General features: G+C 34.9%; 4 protein-coding genes across 6 annotated transcripts; 2 read left to right on the top strand and 2 right to left on the bottom strand.

Annotated features, from left to right (window-relative positions):
- Positions 1-1388: 1388 nt before the first annotated feature.
- On the bottom strand, positions 1389-3653 carry LOC130733527 (uncharacterized). 3 transcript variants are annotated; one of them, XM_057585746.1, is made up of 3 exons: positions 2536-3653; positions 1983-2074; positions 1389-1881 (listed from the first exon to the last, which is right to left on the bottom strand). In XM_057585746.1, the coding sequence occupies exons 1-2, from the start codon at positions 3182-3184 to the stop codon at positions 2013-2015; spliced, it is 711 nt and encodes a 236-aa protein (XP_057441729.1). In that variant the 5' UTR covers positions 3185-3653; the 3' UTR covers positions 1389-1881; positions 1983-2012. The 3 variants fall into 3 exon arrangements, with proteins under 3 accessions (XP_057441729.1, XP_057441728.1, XP_057441730.1); XM_057585745.1 differs by having other exon boundaries at positions 1389-2074; positions 2536-3652; XM_057585747.1 differs by lacking the exon at positions 1983-2074 and having other exon boundaries at positions 2536-3648.
- A 2950-nt stretch (positions 3654-6603) lies between these two features.
- LOC130733525 (WEB family protein At2g40480-like) lies at positions 6604-9934 on the top strand. The gene is made up of 2 exons (XM_057585743.1): positions 6604-7102; positions 8171-9934. Exons 1-2 carry the CDS (start codon positions 6875-6877, stop codon positions 9584-9586), a joined length of 1644 nt encoding a protein of 547 aa, XP_057441726.1. The 5' UTR covers positions 6604-6874; the 3' UTR covers positions 9587-9934.
- A 1996-nt stretch (positions 9935-11930) lies between these two features.
- Positions 11931-17310, top strand: LOC130733526 (high mobility group B protein 7-like). The gene is made up of 8 exons (XM_057585744.1): positions 11931-12213; positions 12387-12617; positions 13352-13439; positions 13518-13604; positions 14164-14208; positions 15121-15165; positions 16125-16169; positions 17085-17310. Exons 1-8 carry the CDS (start codon positions 12137-12139, stop codon positions 17091-17093), a joined length of 627 nt encoding a protein of 208 aa, XP_057441727.1. The 5' UTR covers positions 11931-12136; the 3' UTR covers positions 17094-17310.
- Positions 17311-19169: 1859 nt separating this feature from the next.
- On the bottom strand, positions 19170-25263 carry LOC130733524 (indole-3-glycerol phosphate synthase, chloroplastic-like). Its single transcript, XM_057585741.1, has 10 exons — positions 24829-25263; positions 24364-24624; positions 24072-24248; positions 23060-23134; positions 22873-22917; positions 22610-22774; positions 22080-22158; positions 21402-21484; positions 21229-21297; positions 19170-19466 (listed from the first exon to the last, which is right to left on the bottom strand). The coding sequence occupies exons 1-10, from the start codon at positions 24964-24966 to the stop codon at positions 19380-19382; spliced, it is 1179 nt and encodes a 392-aa protein (XP_057441724.1). The 5' UTR covers positions 24967-25263; the 3' UTR covers positions 19170-19379.
- Between the last annotated feature and the right edge of the window lie 642 nt (positions 25264-25905).

Here is a 25905-nt window from a genome sequence, read left to right as displayed (position 1 = left end):
TGTTTAGATGCCAGGTCTATAACTGCTTGCTTGCTCAAGTGTTAGTTCTTAAATGTGTTTGACTTTCTTAATCAACTTTCTGATTCCATTGCCGCCATGCATGTGTTTCTTGCTTCTTATTGAAGGCATGTCTATATATAAAATTGACAGTACTTTTTATGTTTATACTATCAAGAAACTGATCGTCTTTGTGTGTTAATATCACACATTAATGGGAGAATAGAAAACTTCTCTGTAATGAGCCAAAATGGCGATGTATGTCCAAGGCAGTGTTTGGGTTGTAGTTGGGGATGTGGTCAGTCCAAAAATCTCAAGGAATTTAGATTTTCCCCAAATATATACTATATGATTTGTTCTTCATCCCACCACCTATGTGGACTTCTGTTACTTTTTGTTAGAATATAATATAAAACCATTAAAGTTGCCCTTACCCAACAGCTTAAGCTTTTGGGATTAAGTGGTTATTTGACATGGTATCAGAGCCTTTATGACTGAGAGGTCTAGAGTTCGATCCTCGCTCCCCTCACTTTCTAATTAAAAAGTGGAATTTAATTAAGCACTTGGTAGGTGGGCCTGTGCATTTGTCCACGCTTCAAGCCCAAAGGGCTCTTGCGTGAGGGGGCGTGTTAGAATATAATATAAAACCATTAAAGTTGCCCTTACCCAACAGCTTAAGCTTTTGGGATTAAGTGGTTATTTGACACTTTTAACAGTAGTATTCCAAAATCACTTCTACCTTGAAAATCTCTATATGGAGTTTTGAGACACACATTTAGTGGGATAACTAGAAGTTCGTTCTATAATGGCCTATCTTGGAATCCATGACATTTTGTAGTTAATTGTGGAAATTGGAGCAATGTTTACCTCTGAGATTTACTAGGCCAAGTATAACGCATAGAACAAGCTTATTTCTTTTAGCCACGGGTTTTATTTCAGTCGCTATATTAATCAATGAGTCAGCCGCTATTTTCGTCACTGAGTCGGTCACAAGCATCGCCACTAAATCAGCAGCTAATTCTGTCACAAGTCAGTTACTAAGTACTCCTCCTTGATGTGAATTTTGATAACTCTAAGCATGCTCCCTTAGCATTTTGAATCTCGTTAATTAATACCTTTGGAAAAAAATCAGCTGCTCTTCTGTGTTGTAATACTTGCTGCATTACATATGAAATGATAGTTGATTGAAATGTGATTGATTATATTGATGAAATGGATTATATTGACAATCACAGTTTTTATTTCCTTTTCTGATTGGTGTAATTTCCAATTGGGTTGTATATTAGTTAAGCCATATTTCTAGGAGTTGTTCTTCTCTGAAACTGGTTATTAAGTGGTTGTATCAAGTCATTTAGGAATTTAGGAGTGTTCTGTCAAAGTGGGTGGTGAAAGAGAGGGCAGAGAAGGATTGTTCTTGGAAGGATGCTATTATATATAAAGGGTGATTATACATAAGCATTCAGTTCTTATGCCACATTCAATTGACATATATTTTAGCAGCGTTTTTTTACCGCCTCAAACATAAGCGGAGGTTAAAAACCATCACTAAAGCGTATGTCAATTAAATGTCTACGAAATCTGAATGTCTGACTAACATTTTCATATTATAAACTGCATAAAAGGAAAGGAATGCTTAAACTCTAAGGTAATGGCACCATCTGTTCTTGTTTGACCCTTATTTTGAGGCTTATAAGTCGCCACCGTGTCCTCTCACCCAAACCCAATTTACCAATATAATATTAATACACTTCAAGGCTCCAATTGCAGTCCCCTTCTTCTGCACGAATGCACCAAATCCCAGAACCATATTTCAACTGCTTCAGGTTGGCCACATATTTGTGCTTAGAGAATACTTCAATTAATTGCACTCAATATCAACCAACCCTGAATCCAATTATCATTTCCAAGCAATTATTTTTAATGCCACAAACATTCCTTGCAAAATTCAAATCAATAGAGGTCAAAAGATGAGCTTGCTTAATTACTTCTAGCTAGCTGGTGACATCTCATTAGTATCACTTCCCCCCTATGGGATGAGATGAATAGAGTGATTTAGGGATGGTATGCAAGTTAAGTGCTGCAATACACAAGATATATCAATTGATGAAAACTGGATTTGACGAATAAAAACTTTGAAGTCAACTACGTTAGAATATAAAATAAAATCATTTACATGTCTTCATCCAATATTGTAAGTTTTTTGAGATAATTGGTTAGGCGCATCTACAAATTAAGTCTTGTTTGCGAAACTTTGGGGTAAAAGATAAAACAATGTTGGTGACATAGTTAACTGACCACAAGTTACAATTGCAGTGAAGTAAACATAGTATATAATACTAAAGAAGGCACATGGTTAAAGAAAGAAAATTTAATTTTGAAGTATGTACATTGTTAATGTAGATCATTGAGATATGATATCAGTATGTCCAACACATTTCACACAATCACTAACAACCAAACAAATGAAACAACTACATTTATATATTTGCCACAAGATGTAAATGATCTAGAATATTAATTTCTAACCAAGTTAATTACCTTCATAATTAAACTGTTCATGGCTTACTATTGTATTCTTTATGTTCCTACTAAAAGGGTAGCATCCTCCAACTCTATTTGAAGCTTTATGTTTCAGAAAAGAGCTAACAGTGGTTGATCCTGATAAAGAGAAGCTTCCCTTATTTCTGTCTCTTATGGAATTAGAGTAAGATGGATATACCATTGACCAGGTCGACGACGATGAGGACGATGAAAAAGATGACGGAGATGAAAATGATGATACATTAGTACTCTTCCTTGAGCTTGAAAATCTTTGTAAAATGCATGAAAATATGTTGAGTTTTGAATTTCTTCCCTTGTTTTTGGACTTGGTTTTGGTATGATATGAAGGTGGGGGTGTAAGGGGAGGCAGAGAGGTCTCTGACAAAGGGTGCTTAGGGGTACCTGGTTTTTCCTCCCACGTGAAAGGAACTGCAACTGATGTTTGTCCATAATAGAACACCCTTGAAGAAGAATTGACCTCTGAGGCCTCCTTGGCTATTATCTTGGAGAAGAACCTATCATCCTGTTTTAACCTGAAGGATTTGGTGTCCGATTCTCTTAGTGTCTTGTTTCCCAGGCCGGGATTCTCCTCGTTTCCACAACACTTATCATCTGAGAGATTATTGCCACCACCATCACTCATCATTGAGACTTGAGAGGTATATGATTTTATCTCTTTGCACTAAAATATGATACTATACTCCTCAACTGCAATGGAGCTATATACAACAGCAGAGTGTACTACTCTCTTCTTTTTTGCTGTCTAGTCCCGAGCACTGTTTTATTGCTTCATGTACCTGGGATTCTAGCAAGTTAAAACATATAAATAAAGGGGGCATGTTCTTCAAAGTTACTTGAGAATTTTGTTTCTTGATATGGGAGTTAAGTAAAGCTTAGATTTGATTAAGAAAGAGATTGTTTGTTCAATTTAATGATAGGGATTGTTTTGAAGCTAGCACAGCAATTTAATTGTGGAAATTTACTGCTTGATGTATGGGTGATGATGATCAATACATAAAATTAAATGGATGTCAGAAGTAGCTGACCTGTTATTTTTGGAAGAATCTGGACCACTGATTAAGAGATTGGTGTACTAGTTTAATGGTGGTTCCTTTATAAATGCATAATGAAAAGCAGTTGAGGGCAAAGGATTTTGGTGGCAGGTGAACACTATTAAATGAAACAACAAAGTGGTACATGCTTCCATGAATATTTGTTTGAAAAATCTTTTACAACTGAGTGCATGTTACGACCCCAACTATAGGGACTCCGGGTCCAAAAGGCTAGTTCAATAGCTTCAAGATTTTAAAATTAATTCCGATGAAAGAGAAGTTGATGCAAAATGGTATAAGAAAAATGAGAAAATTGTATGTATACATGGTACATATGTAATTGCTTTCTTGTGAAAGTCTAATCAGAATTTTTATTTAGTTATCCATCTGATTGTTATCTCAGCCAGTAATCTAATGTCCATACTTCAGTTCACTCGAGCACAATTGAAGTAGAGCCGGAAGGGTTGGTGTGAAGGTGTTAAACTCGATTACAATCTTGATCACATAAGAAGTTATGCATGATCATCAAGGAATTGAATGACATCAAGTGCACCAAAATTAATAAATGGCACATGAAATATGATCTGATTTGGCAAAGTTCATCTCTTCTAAACCAAATCTATAAACATGTATACACATTTAATCATATATTGTTATGTGCAACAGTTTAAGGTAGTTGAAATTCCAGAATTTTAAACCATGATTCCGCCTACCCCACTTTATGAAGTTAGTTTCTTGGCATGAATATTTGATGCTAAACAATGCATCCTCATTAAATAGCAGGAAGAAATAAATTAATAAATTGAACTACTCAGCCACTCTCAGAAAACACAGACAAGGACATTTCACACAGTACATGACAGAGTGAAGGTTATTATCATTTATTAGCAACATGAAATGTCATATATGGAATGAGCTAGCAGCATATCAGAAAAGTAACTGCTTTCCCATTAGAGAATTGCTGCTATATATTGATAGTGTTAATTTGATTCTTCATACACGTTTTGCACATTCTTAACTCCTGATATTTGCTTTCTGTACCTGCCCTTATTAACACCTTTGCTTTGAATGGAGTACTCTAATTAATTTAAGATAATTAAGTAATTAGTAGCATAAAAAAAGATAATGTAATTAGACTACAAGTAAACATAGATATTTTTTACATTAAGAAAAGATAATAACTATACATTGGCCCACTGCTAGAAAAAGGTTCCGTGTGTGTAATGCTATCTCTGTTACCATTACTCTTTGCGTACTGGTGGAACTCACATGCAGCACCCAGCAGAGAAGTGCACTGATTCAAATGTTCAATGCTGAAAAGAATTTGATGCAGGAATTTCAAATTCACCTCTGAATAAAATGCATAATAATGGTGAAATAATAAAATGGCAAACCGTGACAAGCATTAATTATATATCTACTAGAATGTAAACCTGTTGTTTACAAATTCTGAAAGTTAATTAATTTGGTCGTTGGAGAGTTGTTTTTCTACTCAAATGACTTGTTTGATGACATAATCTAAGCTCTACTATCGTGAAATTTCCTACCATATTGATGAGGTTTCTTCATTTTAACAATAACAATCTTGACCTTCTGTTCATCTGGAACCTCCTTCAGCAGTTCAGCTCAAAGACTCTTTCAAATTGTTGGAGCTAATATAATCCACCAATTCATGAGGTTGTAATAATCCTTCAAATTCGGAAATGATATATGCTGAAATTGTTGAACTAAACTTGATTCGATTGCCTTTGTGTTTGATAACTATATGTGGATAAGGTGTCACTTCAATCAATTTTTGAATCAACATTTCTCTGTTAGTTGAAATTGAGTTTGTTGGGTTTCAACATCTTCATGTAACGTTTAATTTAATTTGATGTTCTCATTCTTTTATTTCAAGTTCACACAGACTTATTTGATTTTGACATCTTGACGACATAATTTTTTAAGGGGTGTGGAATGATATCAAATATTTGGTAATGAGTAATATTTGGTGATGAAATAGCGCTAACATAATCGTCTTCAACCTTGGAAAGTTGGTGACCGAGAACTTTTATAATGAGACCATTTCTTAATCTACAAACCTCAATTCACATAAAGAAAAATAATCGGAAACAATATAGTCGAACGAGTGGCTTGATTTACTCCAGTGAGGAAAATACAATGGCTAGTTTGTGACTAAACTGAGAGAATTGAGAACCTGACTATGATACCAATGACTGAAAAACCCTAAAGAAAAATAGAGAAAACACTCGGAATTCCATAATAGAAATATGTTTCAAGTTTTCTAAAGAACGATCAAGACGAACATGTGCTCCTATTTTTCTAGGCTAAAGAGGTGGATGAGAAGGAAGTTCAGGTCATTAGAGAGTGAGAGCCTCCTATCGACGGTATCTGAGTGACAGTCATTGGTTTGGTGAATTACTATCAGTGGTTCATCAAGAGATTTTTTGCAACAGACACAGAACTACTAAAAATAACTGGTCGTGGGAGTGGACCAAGAGGTGTCAGAGTGCTTTCGAGGAGTTGAAGGCAGCTGTGACACAGGAGCCATTGAAGAGAAATATAAAAATATGGATAGTTGGAGTTGGGTAAGTGTAGATAGTCAGATTGAAGGAAATTCATCTTATTAGACTAGACTCATTTACCCAATTCAACTCATACTTTTACTATCGAATCTGTTCGGATCGGGCGCGTTCGTCGAACATACCCCGCCATGTGCAACCTAACCTAATCATTCCGTTGTAAAATTTCATGGGAGGAATCTTCCTGCCATTTATCTTTTACCTTTGGCAAAGGCTTGTACATAAAGATCACACACCCAAGGAGGCTTTAGATACGCCGTCGTTTCACTCTCTGATAAAACAACGCTTTTTCCCGCTAATCACGCTCCAAATCAAGGGAAAGCAAAAAGACACGAAAGCTCACCCTCAACCATAAATATCCACGTGTCACCTCTTCATTGGCTAAACAAAATAACTTTCGTAACCAACAACCATTGACTCTTCCCTCGTCCACCACACACTGTCCCCAACCGCGAAAGCCAGAAGCGCTTTCCGCCACCGTGTTCCTCTTTTCTGCTTTTCCCGTCGATTCAGTGGCACCGTGGTGGACCCGCTTCCTCCGACACCATCATCACGCACTATTCTCCACTTTCACCCTCGGTATCACCCCCATAAATCCCACACAAATGGGTGCTTCACAGAAGTCAAGGCTCAAACCTTCATGCAACTTTAGCTGTAGATGCTTCTTCTCTGAATTCCGTGTCTGCTTTGTGCTCTGTGGCAATGGCAGAGTCGTTGGAACCCGACGGTTTTCCGGTGGCGGTTGGCATGAGGGAAGTGAGGCCCGAGACGGAGGATGGGTCGGGTGGGAACCCGGGTCCGGGGATTAGAAGGGTGGGTTTGAGAGCTGAAATTGATACGACGGCGCCGTTTGGGTCTGTGAAGGAGGCCGTGACTCGTTTTGGAGGAAGCGGGCCTTGGATTCCCCTTTACAAGCTTGGAGAAGCTTATGTAAGTTTCTATTCTTTGTTTTCTTTTAATTTAGAGGTTTGAAAGTGTCATCTTTTTTTCCTTTTTGGTGCTGAATGAAACATTGCTGGCCAAAGATTTGTGTCTACTGCTAATCATCTATGTATTTATTTTGGGTACATGGTTGCTAGTGATTTTTGCTATCTGCTGTTAGTTACAAAGATTTGTTAAATCAGTTTTTCATGTAAGCAGTGACAGAGCAATGCTGGGATTTTGATTTCTTTTAGAACTGAACTTTAACATTTTGCTGCAATTTTTGTAAAACTGTTCAAGGATGGGGGAGTTACATCTGAACAATTGTTTGTTTTTTTTATTAAACTCAGTTTGATTCATTGAATGAATTTGGTTGCTTAGTACAACAATAGAACTGTTAGTTTGAGTTTAGTCTAGGCTGAGTCTATGCATCACTGACAATAAAGTTTTATTTCATGAAATTGTGGACTTTAAGATTTATCAGGTACTATTTTCTGGTTTAGTTTTGATTTGGTTAAATTTTTCAACTTTTGTTATATATGGCTTGCTTGATATCTTAGACTATTAGTGTGTTTGATTCTGCGGTGGAAAGTTTCATAATCAATTTTGGGGAGAATCTAACGAGTGTAGCTACCGGGACTATCATGCTTTTGATTATGTGCCCACCACCAATTTAAACACACTAGATTTGTGCATGTTTTGGATGTGTGTTGGGCACACCCTCAAAAGCACGTTAGGGAAGACACTCCATGTTGTAGCTTCTGGTTTAATGTGATTTTGAAGTCTAACGTGAATTCTTAACGTGGAACCAAACATGCATATTCAAATGGTTTACATGCTTTTGAGAAGTTGTATGGTGCTGACATCGTTGAAACATTATGCTAATTTCACTTCTGCATTATTAACAAGTGAGTATTGGCGAAGTTGGCCTACAAATTCATTTTCATCTATCCTTGGAAATCCTTGTGATTTTCACCTCTCAAACTGCCCATACATTTTGTCTAACATGACGCAGTTCTTTATTCATTCATACCCCTTTGTAATTTGCTCTCTGATGTTGAAGATTGTCATAAGCAGAACAGTATTGAAGACCTTGACATAAAGAAAGTGGAGGAACAAGCAGCGAAGTTGGAAAAGGATTTGATAGTGAAAGAACTTGAAACACTTGATGTGCTCGAAGAGCTGGGAGCTACCAAAACGATTGTCGAAGAATTAAAACAGAAGTTACAAACTGAAGCAGCAAAACATTTTGCAACTCCAGAACTAAATCCTCATGACCAGGTTCGAGCTCCTGTTAAAAATCATGTAAATACTGTCAACAATAAAGAACAGATATCTCAAAGTCCAAGCCTCTTCTCTACGTCATCGCCTGACTTGCTCTTAATGGAGTTTAAACAAGCGAAACAGAACCTTGGCAAAACTATAAATGATCTAGGGGTGATACAATCTTCTGTTGAAACTTTGAACAAGAAGCTGAAGAAGGAGAGATTGTTTCTTGAGAGGACACGTGAGAATCTTGCATCGAAGTTTGCAGCTATCTCTGCTCAAGATGTGGCCAAAAATGAAGCAAGGTTAAAGCCACCACCAGAAGCTCCTGTAGACACAGGCTTTACTTTTCATATTCACCAAAGTGTTGTGAGGGATCTCGAAGTTGATGCTGGACAGTACAATGGAATGGATGAAACAAGAAGCGTTAAAGTTTCAAAGCCTTTGTCTGAGTATGGAGACAATGGATTTAGTATTAAGACCGCCGAGATGAGGTGGTTGGCAGCTAAAAAGATGGAAGAAGCAGCTATGGCAGCAGAAGCCGTCGCTCTTGCTGAGATCAAGGCTCTATCAAGTGCTGAGTTATCATCAGGATTTGCATTTCCAGAACATCAGAAAGTGTCTTGTGAACTAGGGGTGCGATCTCCTCTCAATCTCAAAGTTCAAGTACCTGAAGAGTCTACCTGGAAGAAGGTAGTAGATTCCAAGTTCCAAATTGATGAAACAAGTTCTTCAAAATTGAGTATTTTGAAAAAAATGGAGGAAGCAGCAGAAGAAGTTCTCCACAGCAAAAAAGTCTTGAGAGAGGCTTTAAACAGCATTGAAACTGCAAACAGAAAGCAGCGTGCTGCGGAAGAGGCTCTACGGAGCTGGATTCCTGAAGATGGTTTAAAGAGATGGGCGGTGTATAACTCTATTAAGCGCGACAAGTTGTATCAACTTGGAAATTGTCAAGATCTGAAGCCGATAGCGAAGTCTTCAGTTTCAATGAGAGATGTACTCAGCAGAAAGCAAGTTCCTGAAGAATACACTGCAACAAAGGAGATGGAAGAGCGCGGTGAAAGCAACGTAGCATTGAGTCAAATGCTTCTAGCATTGAGGGAAGATCCAACTCCCACAGCCAAACATGACAATGATAGGAGCGATCAACAGCAGTTCACGAGGAAGAAGTTTGGATTCATCCAAATATCACTCCCATTGGGAAAGCGAAGGAATAAAAGGGCATGAATTTATTTAATCCTAATGCAGTAGTGCCTATGCATATATGGATGAATAGCCACAACTCATGCATCAATGATGCCTTGCCATTCTTTATTGATTCTTATGTTATGTGAGCCTTTTTGCTAGTTGTGTAGAAGTTTGTGTTGGTGTCTGATTTTGTGAAATATGTTTTTGCTTTGTGATTGGCTTACATTATGCAACTAGCTTAGCTTTGATGAGGCTAATGAACCTCCTCTTGTGTATGAAAACGGGTGTTTTCAATGTTGTTCTTTACTATGTCAAATTTTATATGGATATTTGTAATTGAATATGTTGTATTGTTCTGATGCAATTAAAAATGTGAGAATGCTTTCATATTTCATTTGTACAAGCAGTGGCTTATGTTTCTGAATTCTGACTATTTCATGATGAAAGGTGAAATGGAGATGTCCTAATCTATGGTTTCATACTTTCATATGGTATTATTTACAACATGTTCTCAGTTCGAAATATTTTAAATCTCAATTTTTTAAAATATTAATTATAAATTAAATTTATCAATAAAAAATTAATATTTTAAATTATTATATATAAATATTTATATTTATTATGATTTTAAATTATAGTTTAATTTGATTATTGTATACTAATATTTTGTAAGTTATCGTTAATAACCAACATCAAACTAATTTTAATAATTAATATGACAAAATATATTTAAATTTTTCAACACAAGCAATTAAAAATGATTCAATAATTATTTAATTATTATATACATTTAATTTTTTTTGATAAAATTGTTATCAATGAGTGGTGATATTATATAATAATTTTAATATTTAATTTTTAAAATTAACACTGAATTAATTTTAATAATTAATAATATTAAATATACTTAAAATTATTTCAATTTTACCTCAATTAATTTAAAATAATTAAATTCTTTAATGGGATATATATTTTAATTTGTAAATATTTTAATTAATAATGAATGATTATATTATAAAGTAATTTTAGCATTGATTATTTTACTGATAATTAATATTTTGAATCATAAAATTTCACATCTTTCAAACGTTGACTAATTATTAATTTTTCCATTAAATTTTTTACAAATAAATTATACATAATGGATTGCAGGAAAGGAAAAATAACGAATACAAAAATTTAAGTGTATATAATCTTTCAGTGTCCGAAAGAAAATGATAAATGAAATGTATTTTTAATGAATGATAAAGGTCTAATCATATCACTCTTTATAGGACAAATGGACAATATTAATAAATCTTTCAGTATACAAATGAGTAATTTAAAATTAGTTTCCTTTTCATGTCATTATAAACTAATCGTATCGTAATATATCTACTAAAAACTAATCGTTAAATAGATATTATTTAAAAAATTTCTTACAAGATTAAACTTTATTATTTTCCATGTCAACCCTACCCCTATCTATGTTTCCTTTTGACCGGAAAACACTTTTTCAAAAGGAAACAACATATCATTTTAGAAAAAGAGATAAAAACGGATATTTCACGATTAATTAAAGACAAAAATAAAGAGAAATCTCCTCAATTCAAACAATAAAATGACCATATAAGTGAAAACTTTCTCAACTAGAGAATCGACGATATTGTCACTATAAAGAAAACATCCAACAAATCAAACAAGAGCAAGATCATGACAATCACAAACAATAGAGAAAAAAGAGAGTTTTACAAGCTGTTGGTTTACGCTACTGATTGAAGAGTTATAACCAACCTATCTCAAAACACACTCTCCTAAACCTCGAATTTGAAGTTAAAGACATATATAACTCATCTCATACACAATGCATCTGCAATCACCGATATAAAAGACATTGAAGGCAAAAGCGGTAAATGTAGCTTGAACCTCTCCCTTATATTATCTCTCGTTATGAAACAAAATCAGCAATACGCTATTCTAACATGAAAGCATCAAAATTGACCTTAAACACTACTCCAAATCAAGATAATGTTATGTAACTATTTAAATATTTTAACCATAAGTCATATGTTAGAATTCTGAGCATAGAGTACTTACTTAAAGTTAATTCCAAAATAAAATAAAATATGATAATGGTTTTTATGGCTAACTTTGAAGATTATATATAACTAAAAATCAATCCACTCACTTCCCCTTTTTGTTTTAAACAAGTATACATGCCCCATCATGTGTGTGGTTAAATTAGCAAACACGTTATCAAAAAAAAAAAATAGCAAACACAAAAAGGTTTTTGCCACTTAAATTTGGGTTTTGTACTCTTTTTACCTTACAAAAATTATCAATGCCAATATTTGTAATTTTGTATCTTGAAAAAATTGGAATGAAAAGGAAAAAGAAAAGAAAAACTGAAGCAATGGATAGGAGGTAAAAAAAATTTAGGCAGAGGCGCCAACTTGTGAACAGAATCATACATAAGAATGAAACATCCTCAGTAGTTGTTTTTCTCATCATCATCATCATCATTCAGCAAATGCTAACTATGATCATCAACTTCACAAGTTTGAAGCCTTTCAAAACGACAACAACCTAGTACACTCAACGCTGCATGCAATGGTTTCCGCACCCCGATTGAGAAAAAGGGTCTTTCCCCTTCTTCGTGCCCCAGATGGAAGTGCTTTTCAAATATGGTAATTCATATACGCAAATCAATGCTTTTTGTTTTTTACTTAATATTTTCTTTTTCCTTTAGTCTAGTTTTCCTTATATGATGTTATCAACTTTGGATGTTAGTGTTCATGCCTTCAACATTTCTGGGCTTGAGCGTTTTGTAAATACTATATATTTGATTGTTTGTGCCCAGTGAATTATGTGAGGTTTCTGTGGCTGTTGCTTTGGCTGATTTGCACCACTGTGAAACCAAGATGGCATCCAAGATTTTCAAGGGAAAGGAATTGATGCAGCATTCCCCTGTCAAGGTGGAACCCAAGACCGAGGTAAAGCAGGAGATGCAGGATGATGACCCTGAGGAGTATGTCCCTAGCAGATATGATCTGATTAGGAACCAGCCCGTTTCGGCTTACCGTCTCTTTATGTAACACCCTCTCATTTTCTACCTGAATTTTAGTTTTTGATGTTGAATTTTGCCACCCCATTTTGTTTGGTTGGAATAGTCCTGATAAAAATTCAATCTTTTGCTGTGTCTTGTGCAGCAGATATGTGCATGTCTCTGCAATTTTTGTTTTTCAATCCTGTTGCTCATCTGTTATTTACCAGTGTAGCATGTTTGGATTCAAGTTCAGATCTTCCAGTATCGATGTCTGGATACACAGAAATTATTCGCGGTAGAAGAAGATTTGATTATCGGAGAAGCTAGTCCTAGTAGCTTCCGTGGGAGATCTTCCAGAATCAATGTTTGGTTACATGGTAAAAGAAGAATTGATTCTTGGAGAAACTACTCCTAGTAGCTTCTGTGGGAGATCTTCCCAAATCAATGTTTGGTTACACGGTAGATTTTCTCGGTAGAAGTAGAATTGATTCTCGGAGAAGCTACTTATAATAGCTTATGTGGGAGGAGAATTGATTCTGGAAGATCTAAACATGAATCCAAATGTGCTACACTTGTGAATAACATTGTTTATGAATGTGTGTTCTGATTTCTGTTCAAACTTGTTCTCAATTGTGATTATGCTCTATATAGCCATGTTTTCCTTTTAAAGTTGTGATCTTTCAGATGTGATATCGTTTCTTCTCTGGGTTCGTAATTGAATGATTTCACGTTTGTTTTATGGTAAATGCCATGTTTTATTGATTGGCTTTCTTTCTCAGGGAACAATTTATGAAGGATCATGACAATAAAAATTATATTGAAGCTGATAGGATGGGGTTTGAAAAGTGGAAGAGCATGTCCAAGCAGGTAAAAAGATAACCCCATTTTTATTTCTTCACTGTGAAATTTGTCTTACTTTGAAACATGGTGTCCCTTTCTCTTCAGGTGAAGCTACCATATACTTTTCATGCTTTTGCATTGAAGAATGAATATGTAGATGATTTGCTCCTGGAAGCTCATCAGATTGCAGAGGTAACTGGACAATGGCATGTTGATTTTTTTTTTTAAACTATTCTCTTCAAATTTTATTTCTGCTTGCTGAAGTTTAGGCCCTATAAATTTATCCATTGAAGCTTGAAAAGTGTTGTATGTGGGCTCTTGAGACACTTATCTATTTATTGTTGGGCATCTTAACACTGAAACAATTTGTTGCTTTTTCAAAATTATTCAAATAAACGTTTTCTTAGACTTCAGCTTCTTAAATTCATGTCATTCATCTTTTGTTTACATGCTTAGCATTAGTCTTACCTGGTTTAATTTTTATGGGATGTTAAGAGCATGAAACAAAGCTTCCCATTTTTCTGATTGGCACAATTATACATTAACACCGCTTCTTGATGATAGTTGTCAATAAGTTGATTTGAATAAAAGGAACGAAAAGGAAGGAAGATGTGGAAATAGGGCAAGGTTTATGAATTGCGTTTTTTCACAACCCTCAGCCCATTGCTTTGTAGAATCAAATGAAATTGATGCTTTTCATGCTTTCGAATATGAGATTCCTACTGTATCGTTGACAAGGTGATTGATTTAGGTGAGTGATGAAGCTGATTCAGCATATGCTGTGAAGGATGAAAAGGTTTGCCTACTAAGTCTCAATGGATATTCCAATTTTTTGCAGTCTTTTTAAGTTGTTATTTTTACACATTGGTTTTCATTTTTGGCTTGTTTGAATGGTCTTTAGTCCCAATGGATCTATAGAGTCTTCACAGGAGAATTAATCTGCCAATTAGGTGTTGCTGATTATGAAATGATACATTTCTTTCTCCAATTCTCCTCGCTTCTGAATTGTTCATTTTTTCAATTTTGATTCATGACTTAAATGAGTTTGAACATCATTCAGTTTATTAATCATTTTTTCAATAAAAAGAATCTATGGCTATTCCATTTCTTCTTATAATCTTCTAAATACATTTTCTTGGGATTTGACTCCTATAAGCTGAGAGAATCACTTGGGTAAAGTAATTTATTACAACCGTTGATTGAGAAATCAAAGGTTGTGATTGTGATCTATAATAACCTATGATGTTCTTTAAATCTCAATCATTGATTTCTCGATCAATAGTTGAAATGACTTAATGCATGTTGGAAATCCTTCTACAATTGATTCTGAAGTCTGTGGATAAGCTTCTGCAAGTAACTTTTAGAATTTATTCTGACTAAAGAGAAGGTGATCCAAACGTGCTTAATTTCTAAAGTGAATCCCTTACTTTAGAGGAACTAAATCCATTTCATTGTGCACTAAACAACTATTTCCTAGGGGCAAGTCATCATTAACTTCGAAATTTGGATATTGCAATTATGGACATTTAAGATGATGCATAACAAACCTAGATACTGAATTCTATAAAAAGAGCGAAAAGGAAGGAAGATGTGGAAATAGGGGATGGTTTATGAATTGCCTTTTGTTCACAATATCAAATGAATTGATGCTTTTCACGCTTTCAAGTTTGAGATTCCTACTGTATCTTTAACAAGGTGATTTATTTAGGTGAATGATGAAGCTGACTCAGTAAATGCTGTGAAGGTTGAGAAGGTTTGCCTACTAAGTCTCAATGGATATTCCGATTTTTTGCAGTATTTTTAAGTTGTTACTTTTACATTAGTTTTCAATTTTGGCTTGTTTGAATGGTTTACGGTCCCAATGGATCTATATAGAGTCTTCAGGGGAGAATTAATCTGCCAATTAGGTATTGTTGATTATGAAATGATACATATCTTTCTCCAATTCTCCTCGTGTCTGAATTCTTCTTTTTTCCAATTTCGACTCATGACTTTAATGAGTTTGAAGTTTGAACATCATTCAGTTTATTAATCATTTTTTTTAAATAAAAATGAATCTCTGGCTATCCCATTTCTTCTTATAATCTTCTAAATACATTTCCTTGGGATTTGACTCCTCTAAACTAGAATCACTTGGGTAACGTAATTTATTACTACCGTTGATTGAGAAATCAAAGGTTGTGATTTTGATTTTATACCAGTGCATCTATAATAACCTATGATGATCTTTAAATATCAATCATTGATTTCTCGATCAATAGTTGAAATGACTTAATGCATGTATGAAACCCTTATACAATTCATTCTGAAGTCTGGGGATAATCTTCTGCAAGTAAATTTTAGAATTGATTCTGATTAAAGAGAAGGTGATCCAAACATGCTTACTTTCTAAAGTGACTCCCTTACTTTAGAGGAGCTAAATCCATTTCCTTGTGCACTAAACAATCATTTCCTAGGCCGCACCTCATCATTAACTTTGAAATTTGGATATTGCAATTATGGACATTTAAGAGGATGCATAACAAACCTTGATACTGAATTCTATAAAAAGAGGGAAAAGGAAGGAAGATGTGGAAATAGGGGATGGTTTATGAACTGCCTTTTGTTCACAGTCCCTCGCCCCGTTGCTTCTTAGAATCAAATGAAATTGATGCTTTTCACGCTTTCAAGTTTGAGATTCCTACTGTATCTTTAACAAGGTTTTTTATTTAGGTGAATGATGAAGCTGACTCAGTAAATGCTGTGAAGATTGAGAAGGTTTGCCTACTAAGTCTCAATGGATATTCCAATTTTTTGCAGTCTTTTTAAAGTTGCTACTTTTACACATTAGTTTTCAATTTTGGCTTGTTTGAATGGTTCAATGAATCTATATAGAGTCTTCAGAGGAGAAATAATCTGCCAATTAGGTATGGCAGATTATGCAATGATACATAAATTTCTCCCAAGTCATCATTTAACTGAGTTTGGATATCATTCAGCCTGTTAATTACTTTTTAATAAAAAATCTCTGGCTGTCCTATGTTTGCTTATAATCTTCTAAATATATTTCCTTGTGATCTGACTCCTCTAAAAGGAGAGAATAACTTAAGAGAGTAAAGGAAGTGTGTGTTTGGATACCGGTGCAACGTGAACACACTTTTATCCCAATTCATAAGAAGAGTGTTGTTCACTTTTTGTCTCAAAGTGAGTGCTAAAGTATGTTTGCACTAGTGCCAACGAGTGCTCTAAAATTAGCCTAGGTCCGTTGTTTGAGAAATCAAAGGTTGAGATGGTGATGTTATACCTGCAGATCTATTTTATCAACAATAGTGTTATATAAATCTCAATCTTTGATTTCTTAATCAATGAATACAATGACTTACTTTACTTTCTAAAGTGACTCCCCTACTTTAGAGGGACTAAATCTATTTCCTTGTGCACTAAACAATCATTTCCTAGGCCTTTCCTTGTGCACAAAACAATCATTTCCTAGGCCTCACCTCAACATTAACTTTGATATTTGTATATTGCAATCATGGACATTTAAGAGGATGCATATCAAACCAAGATACTGAAATCTATTGCTCCCACTTTTTGTTGAATGTTGCTTTTAATGAGACCATTAGATTTGTAATTATGGGGAGATTTAGTAGCTTGGAGTCTCTAAAAGGCAAGTTATTCGGTGTTGTACAGGAACCATAATGGTATGGAATTTGTAGTTTTGGACCACTGAAGGTCTATTTGCATCATGGAGCATGAAGAATACAGTTCCGGGTTCTTTTTGGTGACATGTGATGTAATACAGTTCATACTTTTGGTGGAATGTTAGTCCACATTTATATATATTTTGGCAGTGTAAATGCTGTATTTTATAATGGATACAAATCTTTGATGGAAATGAGTCAATTATCTGTGATGTTAACCGGTTTGTGCGTTTTGCACAATATTTTGCGACCCTGAACGAGTGGAAGAGGACTGTGCAGAACATGTTCATTGTTCTGTTCACCCTAAAACTACACTTACATGAGTAGGAGAGAGATAGAAAGAGAAGTGAGTGATCTAATAGGAAAAGAAGAGAGGAAATAGAAAGTGAAAATGAATGAAAATAGGATGCAAGAGAAAGTAAAGTGTGAATAAATCAATATTGAAAAGTAGAAATCATATAAGGGGAAATTGGTACGTACCAAGAGTGTATACATGTGAAAGAAGAGGAAAAATATATAAAACCAAGAGAGAGATACAAGAAGCGTATTTATTTTTCTGGGATTGTCAAATATTCCAAGCCAGTTTGAATGTGCTTTTAGTCATCTCATGTCTTTTGTTGTGTCAATGGAATGAATGTGTTTTTCACTAAATGTAGTTGGATTTTTATTGAGTTCAACGTAAATTCACATTGAATTCAATAGAAAAATATTGATTCTCTGACTCACATTAAACTCTGGGTGACATTTTAGTTTCTCCATTGATTTGATAGTTGATACAATGAGATGTGTGAAACCAAGTTTGCACTTGCGCCAAACCAAATATAGAGGATCATGTTTCTTATGTTTTGGCTTGAGCCCAACCTATATGATCAACTTATGAGTAAGGAAGCCTTTTGGCTTTGGGCTTCCGCCTTCTTCAAGCGTGCATTGATAAAAAAAAAAATTATTAACATGTTTTACGTTTTTATCCAGTATGATGTGTAATAAAAATGTATTTGTGCTTTCTCTCATACTATTACCGTGAGGGATAATCTCATGAATACACAACATAAATATCATACCTCACATTAATTATGTGATAAAACTTCAATTAATTCGAAGATATTTCAGAGAAGTTAGACTAACCTACTTCTCAAAAAATTGGAGAGCCGTGTCCAAAAGTTCCAAGCAACCTCGAGGTCAAAACCTAAGAGAAGATCGCACTATTAAATGTAAATGGCAACAAAGTCCCAAAATATAGGATTAGCTTAGTTCCAAGATTCTTTTCACGTGCGCAGTCGGTATTTGGGTTTCGGTTTAGCTCATTCGCTGGACCATTGTCCATTAGTGATCCATTCCTTTCCCCTAGTGCATCTCCTCGTTTGCTCGTTAGGCATCCTTAGCTCATCTAAAAAAGTGAGACATATTGAATGGTATATGGACATGGTGCATCCATCACCTGCCTGAATGCATGCATGTATCAACTGTTGTTTTGGTGCGCCTAACTCATATCTAACTTAACAACCTGTTGTCTAGGATGCAAATACACCTGCCAAGCAGATCTCAAGAGTTTGCCAACAATTCAAGGATTCAATGCTAGATTGCTTATGGAGAATATTTTGTGAAGCCATGCAGGTGTAAATTCTGTCTTAAGGTAGCAACTTTGCAAACTATCGGTATCATATCAACCATCTCCTTTTTTTTTTGTTACATCGGAAGAGATCAACCATCTCCTATATGTAATGAGATCCTGGTCCAGTTCACCCTTTAACTCACTGTAGAAGTATCCATATATGTTTTGCTTCTAATCAAACCATGTAATATATGCAAACTAAGTATTATAAAGAAGTTACAAGTAAAGTGTCTGACAGAACTTCATTTATCTTCTTTACGGATTAAAAAAAAAATTTCTAGCTAGCAAGAGTGTAAAATCATGTGGAATTGTGGATGAACTAAAAATATATACTTATTAATTTTAGTATTTTGTTGGTAAAAGTTTTTTTTCTTCACAAGAGCCGAACAATGAAATGGTCTACATGGGGTCCAACATGAAGGAGAGAGGAGAGAAGGGAATGAGAAAATGAGACACAGTACCTTAGTGTAAAATGAACAATTGTCATTTGGCCGCAAAATGATATAATTTAGTTGTGTAGTATCTCTAAACAAGCATAATTTATTTTGATACATGTTTGTTGCTGATAAGATTTTGGTAATTGAGTGCAAGCAAAGAAAGGAGTGGGTAACAGATAAGAACATTATCAAAATCTGTTTATCTCAAATGCCAAAATCTCATGAAAGCTAACTTTCAACCCAAAGAAATGTCTTTGCCAAAGAGATTGCTGATTCCCTTCCCAGGATCACTTTGTTTCACAAGAGACTCTCCAACCAAAACCTGCAGGGGAAATAAAATGGTGAAATTATGGGAGTTGCTATGGTGTACCATTAAATGTTCAAGATTTATTTAAATTTTAACATAATCAACAAATACAAAGTGTTTGAATCCAACAAGTGTGTTGCAGTGGTAAAAATTGGTGTTTGAACCCCTAGGCCGAGAGTTCGGTTCCTAGGAGCTGCACTCTTGGGGAGACCTTTGGTCTTCACTACACGGGTCGAAATTGCGACAAGTTAACAGAAAAAAAATACTAAGTGTTCAACAATTCACCATGGTAACCAGAGTAACCAATGTTGTGAAAAGCTAGATTCTACGTAGAATCGGAGAGGGGGTTCAAAATCGTATAATCGTATAATCGTAAATTGAATCGTAAGATTCTACCATAAATAGAAAAATAAAAAATAGCATTGATATCTAGTAAATCACATCATTTAACAAAAATTGGAATAAAAATTCATCAGATTAACATCCACATAAGTCATAATTTCAATCCAAAATCATAGGAGTAATAGAACATGAAACTAAAAGATGAAACAGAGACGTTGAAGAATGAAGGAAAACAAAGATGTTGAAGAATGAAGAGAAAACATAAGAGGAAGAGACCTAGATAGAGACTACAGAAAAAGAAAACAGAGCATGAATGTGTGATTCAATTCACTCTACTATGAGTGAATTAAATAGACAATTAGATGCATGAAGGTTGGGTCACATGGGTTGATTTTTCGAAATATACAATCAGTTATTAATTCTTATCAATTAACCATTCAAATTTGGCAACTACAATCAATTAGAGCTTCAATTTCGAAATCCCCTAAATGCTGGGTGATGGGTTATTTTTTTCCACAAAGTCAAAAAACTCTTTAGTTTCCCCAATTTTAAGAATCAGTTTCAAAAATTAAAAAAATACTAGAATCGTAAGATTCAATAGGATTTTACGATTTTACGATTAAAATCTAAGATTCTACGGGATTCCACCAAAAAAAGATTTTACATGCGTTTTGAATCGGAACAGTACTGCAAAATCGTAAAATCTTAGGATTTTGCGATTTTGCTATAGATTTTGCTAACATTGAGAGTAACCCCCTTGGACAGAGTTCCAAGCAACAATTTTGATCCATTCACACGCACTCACTTTTGTCCCAATTCCACCTTTTTTTTCATCTCAACCTTTTTCATCATATCCGATCATATCTCTTAATTCTCTCTTTTCTATATTTCTCACTCGGGATGTAGGTGGAAATGGGGTGTCAAAAGTAATATTAGTGTTCTAGGCAAACACATTGGTCCCTGAAGTTATGGCCAAAGAAGGCGCAATGAACATGATTGAGCATGTCAATCACCATTTTGAGGGTGTTTAAGTAGTGAGAAATCTAGGTAGTTAATCATGTGGCGTCGCAGCCTTGCAGCCACTCACTAGGACAATGTGTCCAATCGTGATTCACTTCAGTGTCGCAGCCATCGCAGATCTTCGTGTGAGATCGTAACGCAACAGGGAAGCTTCTTCATAACTTTAGGGTTTCAACCGAACTTACCAAAATGCCTTTCACTTTAAAACATAAAGTGGTACTTTTAGGGGGCATTTCTGTAAATTCCGCATTAAAAATGAACTAAAGGAAGAGAAACACGAATGCCTATGCCTCCCCTTCACCTCCCCGATGAACCTCCGGCCACCACTGTTTCAGGGCCATCCCGCTATCCCAGTTTTGTCGGCGGCCGAGATTGACAGCATACGTGCAAATTAAAAAAAAAATCCAATACTTACAGCTTTAACACCTGCTTCTTGTACATAGGCAATATCCTCAGGAGTGAACAGACCAGATTCCCCTACAATCTGAACAAACCATATAATCATGAGCAGGATATTGATATTGATATTTCAAAATAAAATGACATTACTTCAAGTATGTTCAAATAAACAAAGGAAAGGCCACACACTATGATGTCTTTCTCACGGATTGTTTCGCCTCGCTCTCCTTCAAGAAGTTTTTTTGTGATGCTGATATCCACCTCAAATGTTTCTGCAACACCAAAAAATAAAAGCTAAAGTTGATGAGTCAAATCCAAGTTTAAATATTCATATATTGACACAAAAGAATCAAGGTAAAGTAGAAATCTAGTAGTACTCCCAATCCCATATGTATACTTTGAACCTGAAAGATTTATTTTCAAGACTCACAATACACACGAGCGGAGAAAAAGGAAGAGATAGAAGTAACAGAAAAAATGTTGCTAGAAGAAGCATACAGCATTCCAACCTACAGCATTCAGATAAAATCAAATAGTACTACTCCAAAAAAAAATTGTTATCCTTAAAAGATGGTTGTCACTAGTTACGAAAAGGATATTAGAAAGTGGTAACGAAAGGGAATTGGTAAATGTGCAGAAAATGAAAGTAAAATTATAAACCAGAATCACATCCCATTGGAAAAAAAAAACAGATCAAAACATTTAAAGAACTTAATTCAAAGTTAAAGCCAATTTGCATAATTTACTTACTAATCCCAGTTTGAGTACAAGCAACAAAAGATAAAATTCCAAGATTATGTTTTAAGGCATACTTTTCATAAAAAATAAAGGAGCAAGGATAGGAGAGAGAGGAGTGATAAGGCATACCAAGATTACGGTTGTTGATGCCAATAAGTTCAACCCCCTCAATTCCAAGTACACGATCAAATTCCCTCTCATCATGCACCTAGGTTAAAACAACATAAAATTTAAAACAACAAAAAAAAACTTTTTGGCCATCATAAAGTAAAAGAGTCAGCACAAAGTAGACCTAGGACAACGTTTACAGCACAAATAAGCCCTACAATTGAGAGATCTAAGCAATTATATTGATGATTTTTGCATTTATTATGTATAAGTACTGGATATAGTGCAGGCATCATCATAACAATTAGTCATAACGATTCAAGGTTTCAAGTAAAGATAATTTGGTTCAGGTATTGTTCCAACATTAAAGAGGATCACTTTTTACATATTATACATTCAAATTAACCCACTGTAGGACCAAGTTTACAGTATAAATGTTGCTTCAAGAATAAATTCATACTAAACATCAGATAGCACTAAGTTCAAAAAAGTTTCATTAATGTTGGATGTCATTCAAGTTTAGGAAACAAATAAAGAAGAACCAACCATACCTCAACAAGCGCGGTCAGTCCAAGTAATCTGCATATCTTAAGCATGTATTTGATGTCAAGATCAGGCAAAACAGCAGCAATTAAAAGGACTGCATCCGCACCTTTAGTTCGAGCATAGTAGAGTTGCCATGCATCTACGATGAATTCTTTGCACAACAAAGGGCACTGCATATTTTTTCTTTTCTTATCAGCAAAGTCTACATAAAGCGTTAGATGATAGAATAAATCCAATATCAAGGATTAATGCAATTCACAAAGCAAACCTTCACTCCAGCATTTCTTATCGCCTCAAGATTTTCAAAGCTTCCCTGGATCAAGAAAACCAATACCAACTAAGAGTTAGTTATCATTTAGCTGCAACCTCATCTTGCTCTCAACCAACCAACCAATTATTATTAAGAAACACAATATATAAGGAGCATTTAACAAATTCGAAGTTAGTCACTTTACCTTAAAATACTTCTCATCTGTCAAAACACTTAGACATGCTGCTCCACCTTTCTCATAAGATTGAGCAATTTCAACCTAATCACAGAGAACCACAAAATAGTGGCACACATCATAAAAAGAAGAAATACAAAGTTACAAACTAACAACAGATTGGATAAGTTGCTTGAAGGTTTTGCTAGGTGAAGTGATACAAAAATACAAGGAGACTAAAATACTCAACTTAACGAAGAAACATATCATCTTTCTCATAAAATAAATTCAGAACAGGTCCTAACTTTGAAGCAAAACTTCTTTGCAAACCATGAACCTAGACTACTTACTGAGAAACAAATGAGCTATCCAAAGATAGGTAATTCATACTTCACAGAGACTCGAACTGTTATGTATTTTGTACTTATTTGGCCGATGGTTATCATGTTGATGTTACACAACAAAACCACTCTTAGATAAGTTTATATTTACAATTAACAAGAAAAAGTAAATGGAAGTAGAGTGTTGTTAATTGCGGATGGCGGGTCATGGCGGAAAGCAGAAATCCCGCCATACATGACAAATAATGGCGGAATAAGGCAGGATATGACGGAATATTGCGGCCATATGGCGGGATATCGGCCATGGCGGAAAGCCAAAAAAACCGCCATGAGAAAATGCCATGGCGGATATTTGATAACACTTTCAAAAATAAGTTTTACTTTATAAAAGTAATAATAGTAAAAGCAAATTTATATATGCAATAATAGTACAAGCAAACTAAGAGCCTATAGCAGATGCTTGAAAGAAGAAATTGATATTAGTGTGAAATTATTTAAATATCTCTCTGGTGTAGCAAGTAAATTTAATAAATACAGTTGAACAGTCTGACTCAGTGACTCTAACCAAAAAGATGCAATGGACTTCCACCCAGTTAGAGATCATTTCACATGACATCAATAAAAATTTAAGACCATTATAAATACAGTAAAAAGATCATAAATCTAAGCGAAGATAATGGTAGAAAACAAGACAAACTTACTGGATCGAAGTCCTCTCTCAAGATACCTCTACTTGGTGAAGCTTTCTTCACTTCAGCTATCAGTGCTGGCAATCCAGATCGTTCATTAGCTGCCCTTAAAGCACCAATGAAATCCCTAGCAGGTGGGGAACCTGCAAGGGCTTGGTTCAGCATACCGAGGGGTTTTCTTTCTTTAAGCTGAAAATCAAACAGTTCGCGGTATCTCAGTCAATTTTATTCCATGAAAAAACAACATATGCACATCTTGAAAGAAAAATAAACAATACAACACAAGGCAAATCAATCATTATACATATGCAACTTCTTTGTCCTTGTTCCACACAATCTCTTCCAGAATGTTACGCGGTGTGTTGCCCTCATTCTGCAGCCGGAATTGAAAGGGTCCTACATAATGATTAGGTGGTCCAGTTGGAGGCCTTCTCCTTATTCTTATACCCTGGCTAGCAGCAACCTCATTGTGGAACATTCCCACCTCCCACTCCTTAACTTTGAGAACTTCTGCAATAGGTTCACTAGATGTAGCTATTGTAGGTGAACCCTCATCAGACCCCACCTAATCAAAACATCACAAAATCAAAAGGGGTTCCTCATAAAGTCATAATATAAACACTATGCATCTACACACTTCAATTGAACACATTTATCAGTAAATCAACTAAGTCAACACCCCAGAGAGATAGAGAGAAACCCCAGATTAGTGAACAATGAGAAACAATAAAAGGCTACAAAAAGATTGAAAATTTGTTAAAAAATTCACCTGGGCACGAACAGACATAGAGAAAAATGAGTTTTGTCTAGAAGTATTCAAATGGGTTGGAGGAATCCAGGTTCTGGGTCTGGGAGAAGAGAGATGGAGGGCCTGAAAGGGAGCCTTGAGAGAAGCCAAAGATTCCATTGAAGAAGAAGATGATGATGATGAAATTGAAGATTGAAGGGGATGCGTTACATATACATACGCGGGACTGTCGACAGAGGAAACAAGCTCTGCTACGTTGTCAAATGCAACACGTACCAGGAAATTCTAGGTGCCACAACTTGTTAATGATGCGTTTTCTGGCAGAAACATTGCACTGGGTTGGGTTTGGATTGGAGCACAAAATTGATATTTGCGGTTAAATTAGGTTATCATTGCCTAACATAAAAATCTGCATTTCATTATCTAACAAAAAAATCTGCATTGGAGTTGAATTTTGGACTGAACAATACATCTAAAGGGCTTGTCTAAAAATCTAAAAATTCATCACAAGGGTTTTTATTTATTAAATAGGTAAGTAGGTTTTTATTCAAATTTTTTTTTGGTAAATATGAAATCTTGTATTCTCTCATATATTCTTTCAAATATTTTATGATGAAGCTGCAACACAATAGTTCTTACCTCACTTTAATATTGTAACTTCTTATAATGTCCTTACTTATGTTCCCTCCATTACTGACTTCTTAAATCCTGAAACATGAGTTAACTTACTCTTTTGAAAAATAAAACTCAGAGCATAATCAAAACTATTTGTTTCTGAGGTTCAAAAGGTAGTTTGAAGATTATGGGTATGTTTGTTTCTTGTTTTTAAAACAGTTTTTCAATTTTTAAAAATTGAAAATCTGTTTGGTATGACATGTTTTCAAAAACTGTTTTTAAAAACAGTTCTCATTTTCAGTTTTTAAAACTAAAAAACCAAAACAACTAAAAAAAATGTTTTCAGTTTCTGCTTTTAGTTTTCAGATAATGAAACTTTTAGTTATCAGATAATTGAGGAGAGTATGGTAGGGGTGAGTAATGTAGGGTTTTTTTTTTACAAACTGAGTAACGTATGTGTATTTTGGAAATTTTAAGGTTAGG

This window comes from Lotus japonicus, chromosome 1, assembly GCF_012489685.1.
Source record: "Lotus japonicus ecotype B-129 chromosome 1, LjGifu_v1.2".
Taxonomy (NCBI): Eukaryota; Viridiplantae; Streptophyta; class Magnoliopsida; order Fabales; family Fabaceae; genus Lotus; species Lotus japonicus.
The sequence above is the reverse complement of the archived record's forward strand: the minus strand, read 5'-3'. Positions and strand labels throughout refer to the sequence as shown.

Coding starts and splice junctions, on each gene's coding strand:
- LOC130733527 (XM_057585746.1), bottom strand. CDS start 3,184: ATGATGAGTGATGGTGGTGGCAATAATCTCTCAGATGATAAGTGTTGT. Junction 2,075..2,535: donor TGAACAGTTTAATTATGAAG/GTAATTAACTTG, acceptor TGTGTATTGCAG/CACTTAACTTGCATACCATC.
- LOC130733526 (XM_057585744.1), top strand. CDS start 12,137: ATGGTTTCCGCACCCCGATTGAGAAAAAGGGTCTTTCCCCTTCTTCGT. Junction 12,214..12,386: donor GGAAGTGCTTTTCAAATATG/GTAATTCATATA, acceptor GTTTGTGCCCAG/TGAATTATGTGAGGTTTCTG. Junction 12,618..13,351: donor TCGGCTTACCGTCTCTTTAT/GTAACACCCTCT, acceptor TTTCTTTCTCAG/GGAACAATTTATGAAGGATC.
- LOC130733525 (XM_057585743.1), top strand. CDS start 6,875: ATGGCAGAGTCGTTGGAACCCGACGGTTTTCCGGTGGCGGTTGGCATG. Junction 7,103..8,170: donor ACAAGCTTGGAGAAGCTTAT/GTAAGTTTCTAT, acceptor TGTCATAAGCAG/AACAGTATTGAAGACCTTGA.
- LOC130733524 (XM_057585741.1), bottom strand. CDS start 24,966: ATGGAATCTTTGGCTTCTCTCAAGGCTCCCTTTCAGGCCCTCCATCTC. Junction 24,249..24,363: donor AGGACAAAGAAGTTGCATAT/GTATAATGATTG, acceptor TTTGATTTTCAG/CTTAAAGAAAGAAAACCCCT. Junction 21,298..21,401: donor TCCGTGAGAAAGACATCATA/GTGTGTGGCCTT, acceptor TGGTTTGTTCAG/ATTGTAGGGGAATCTGGTCT.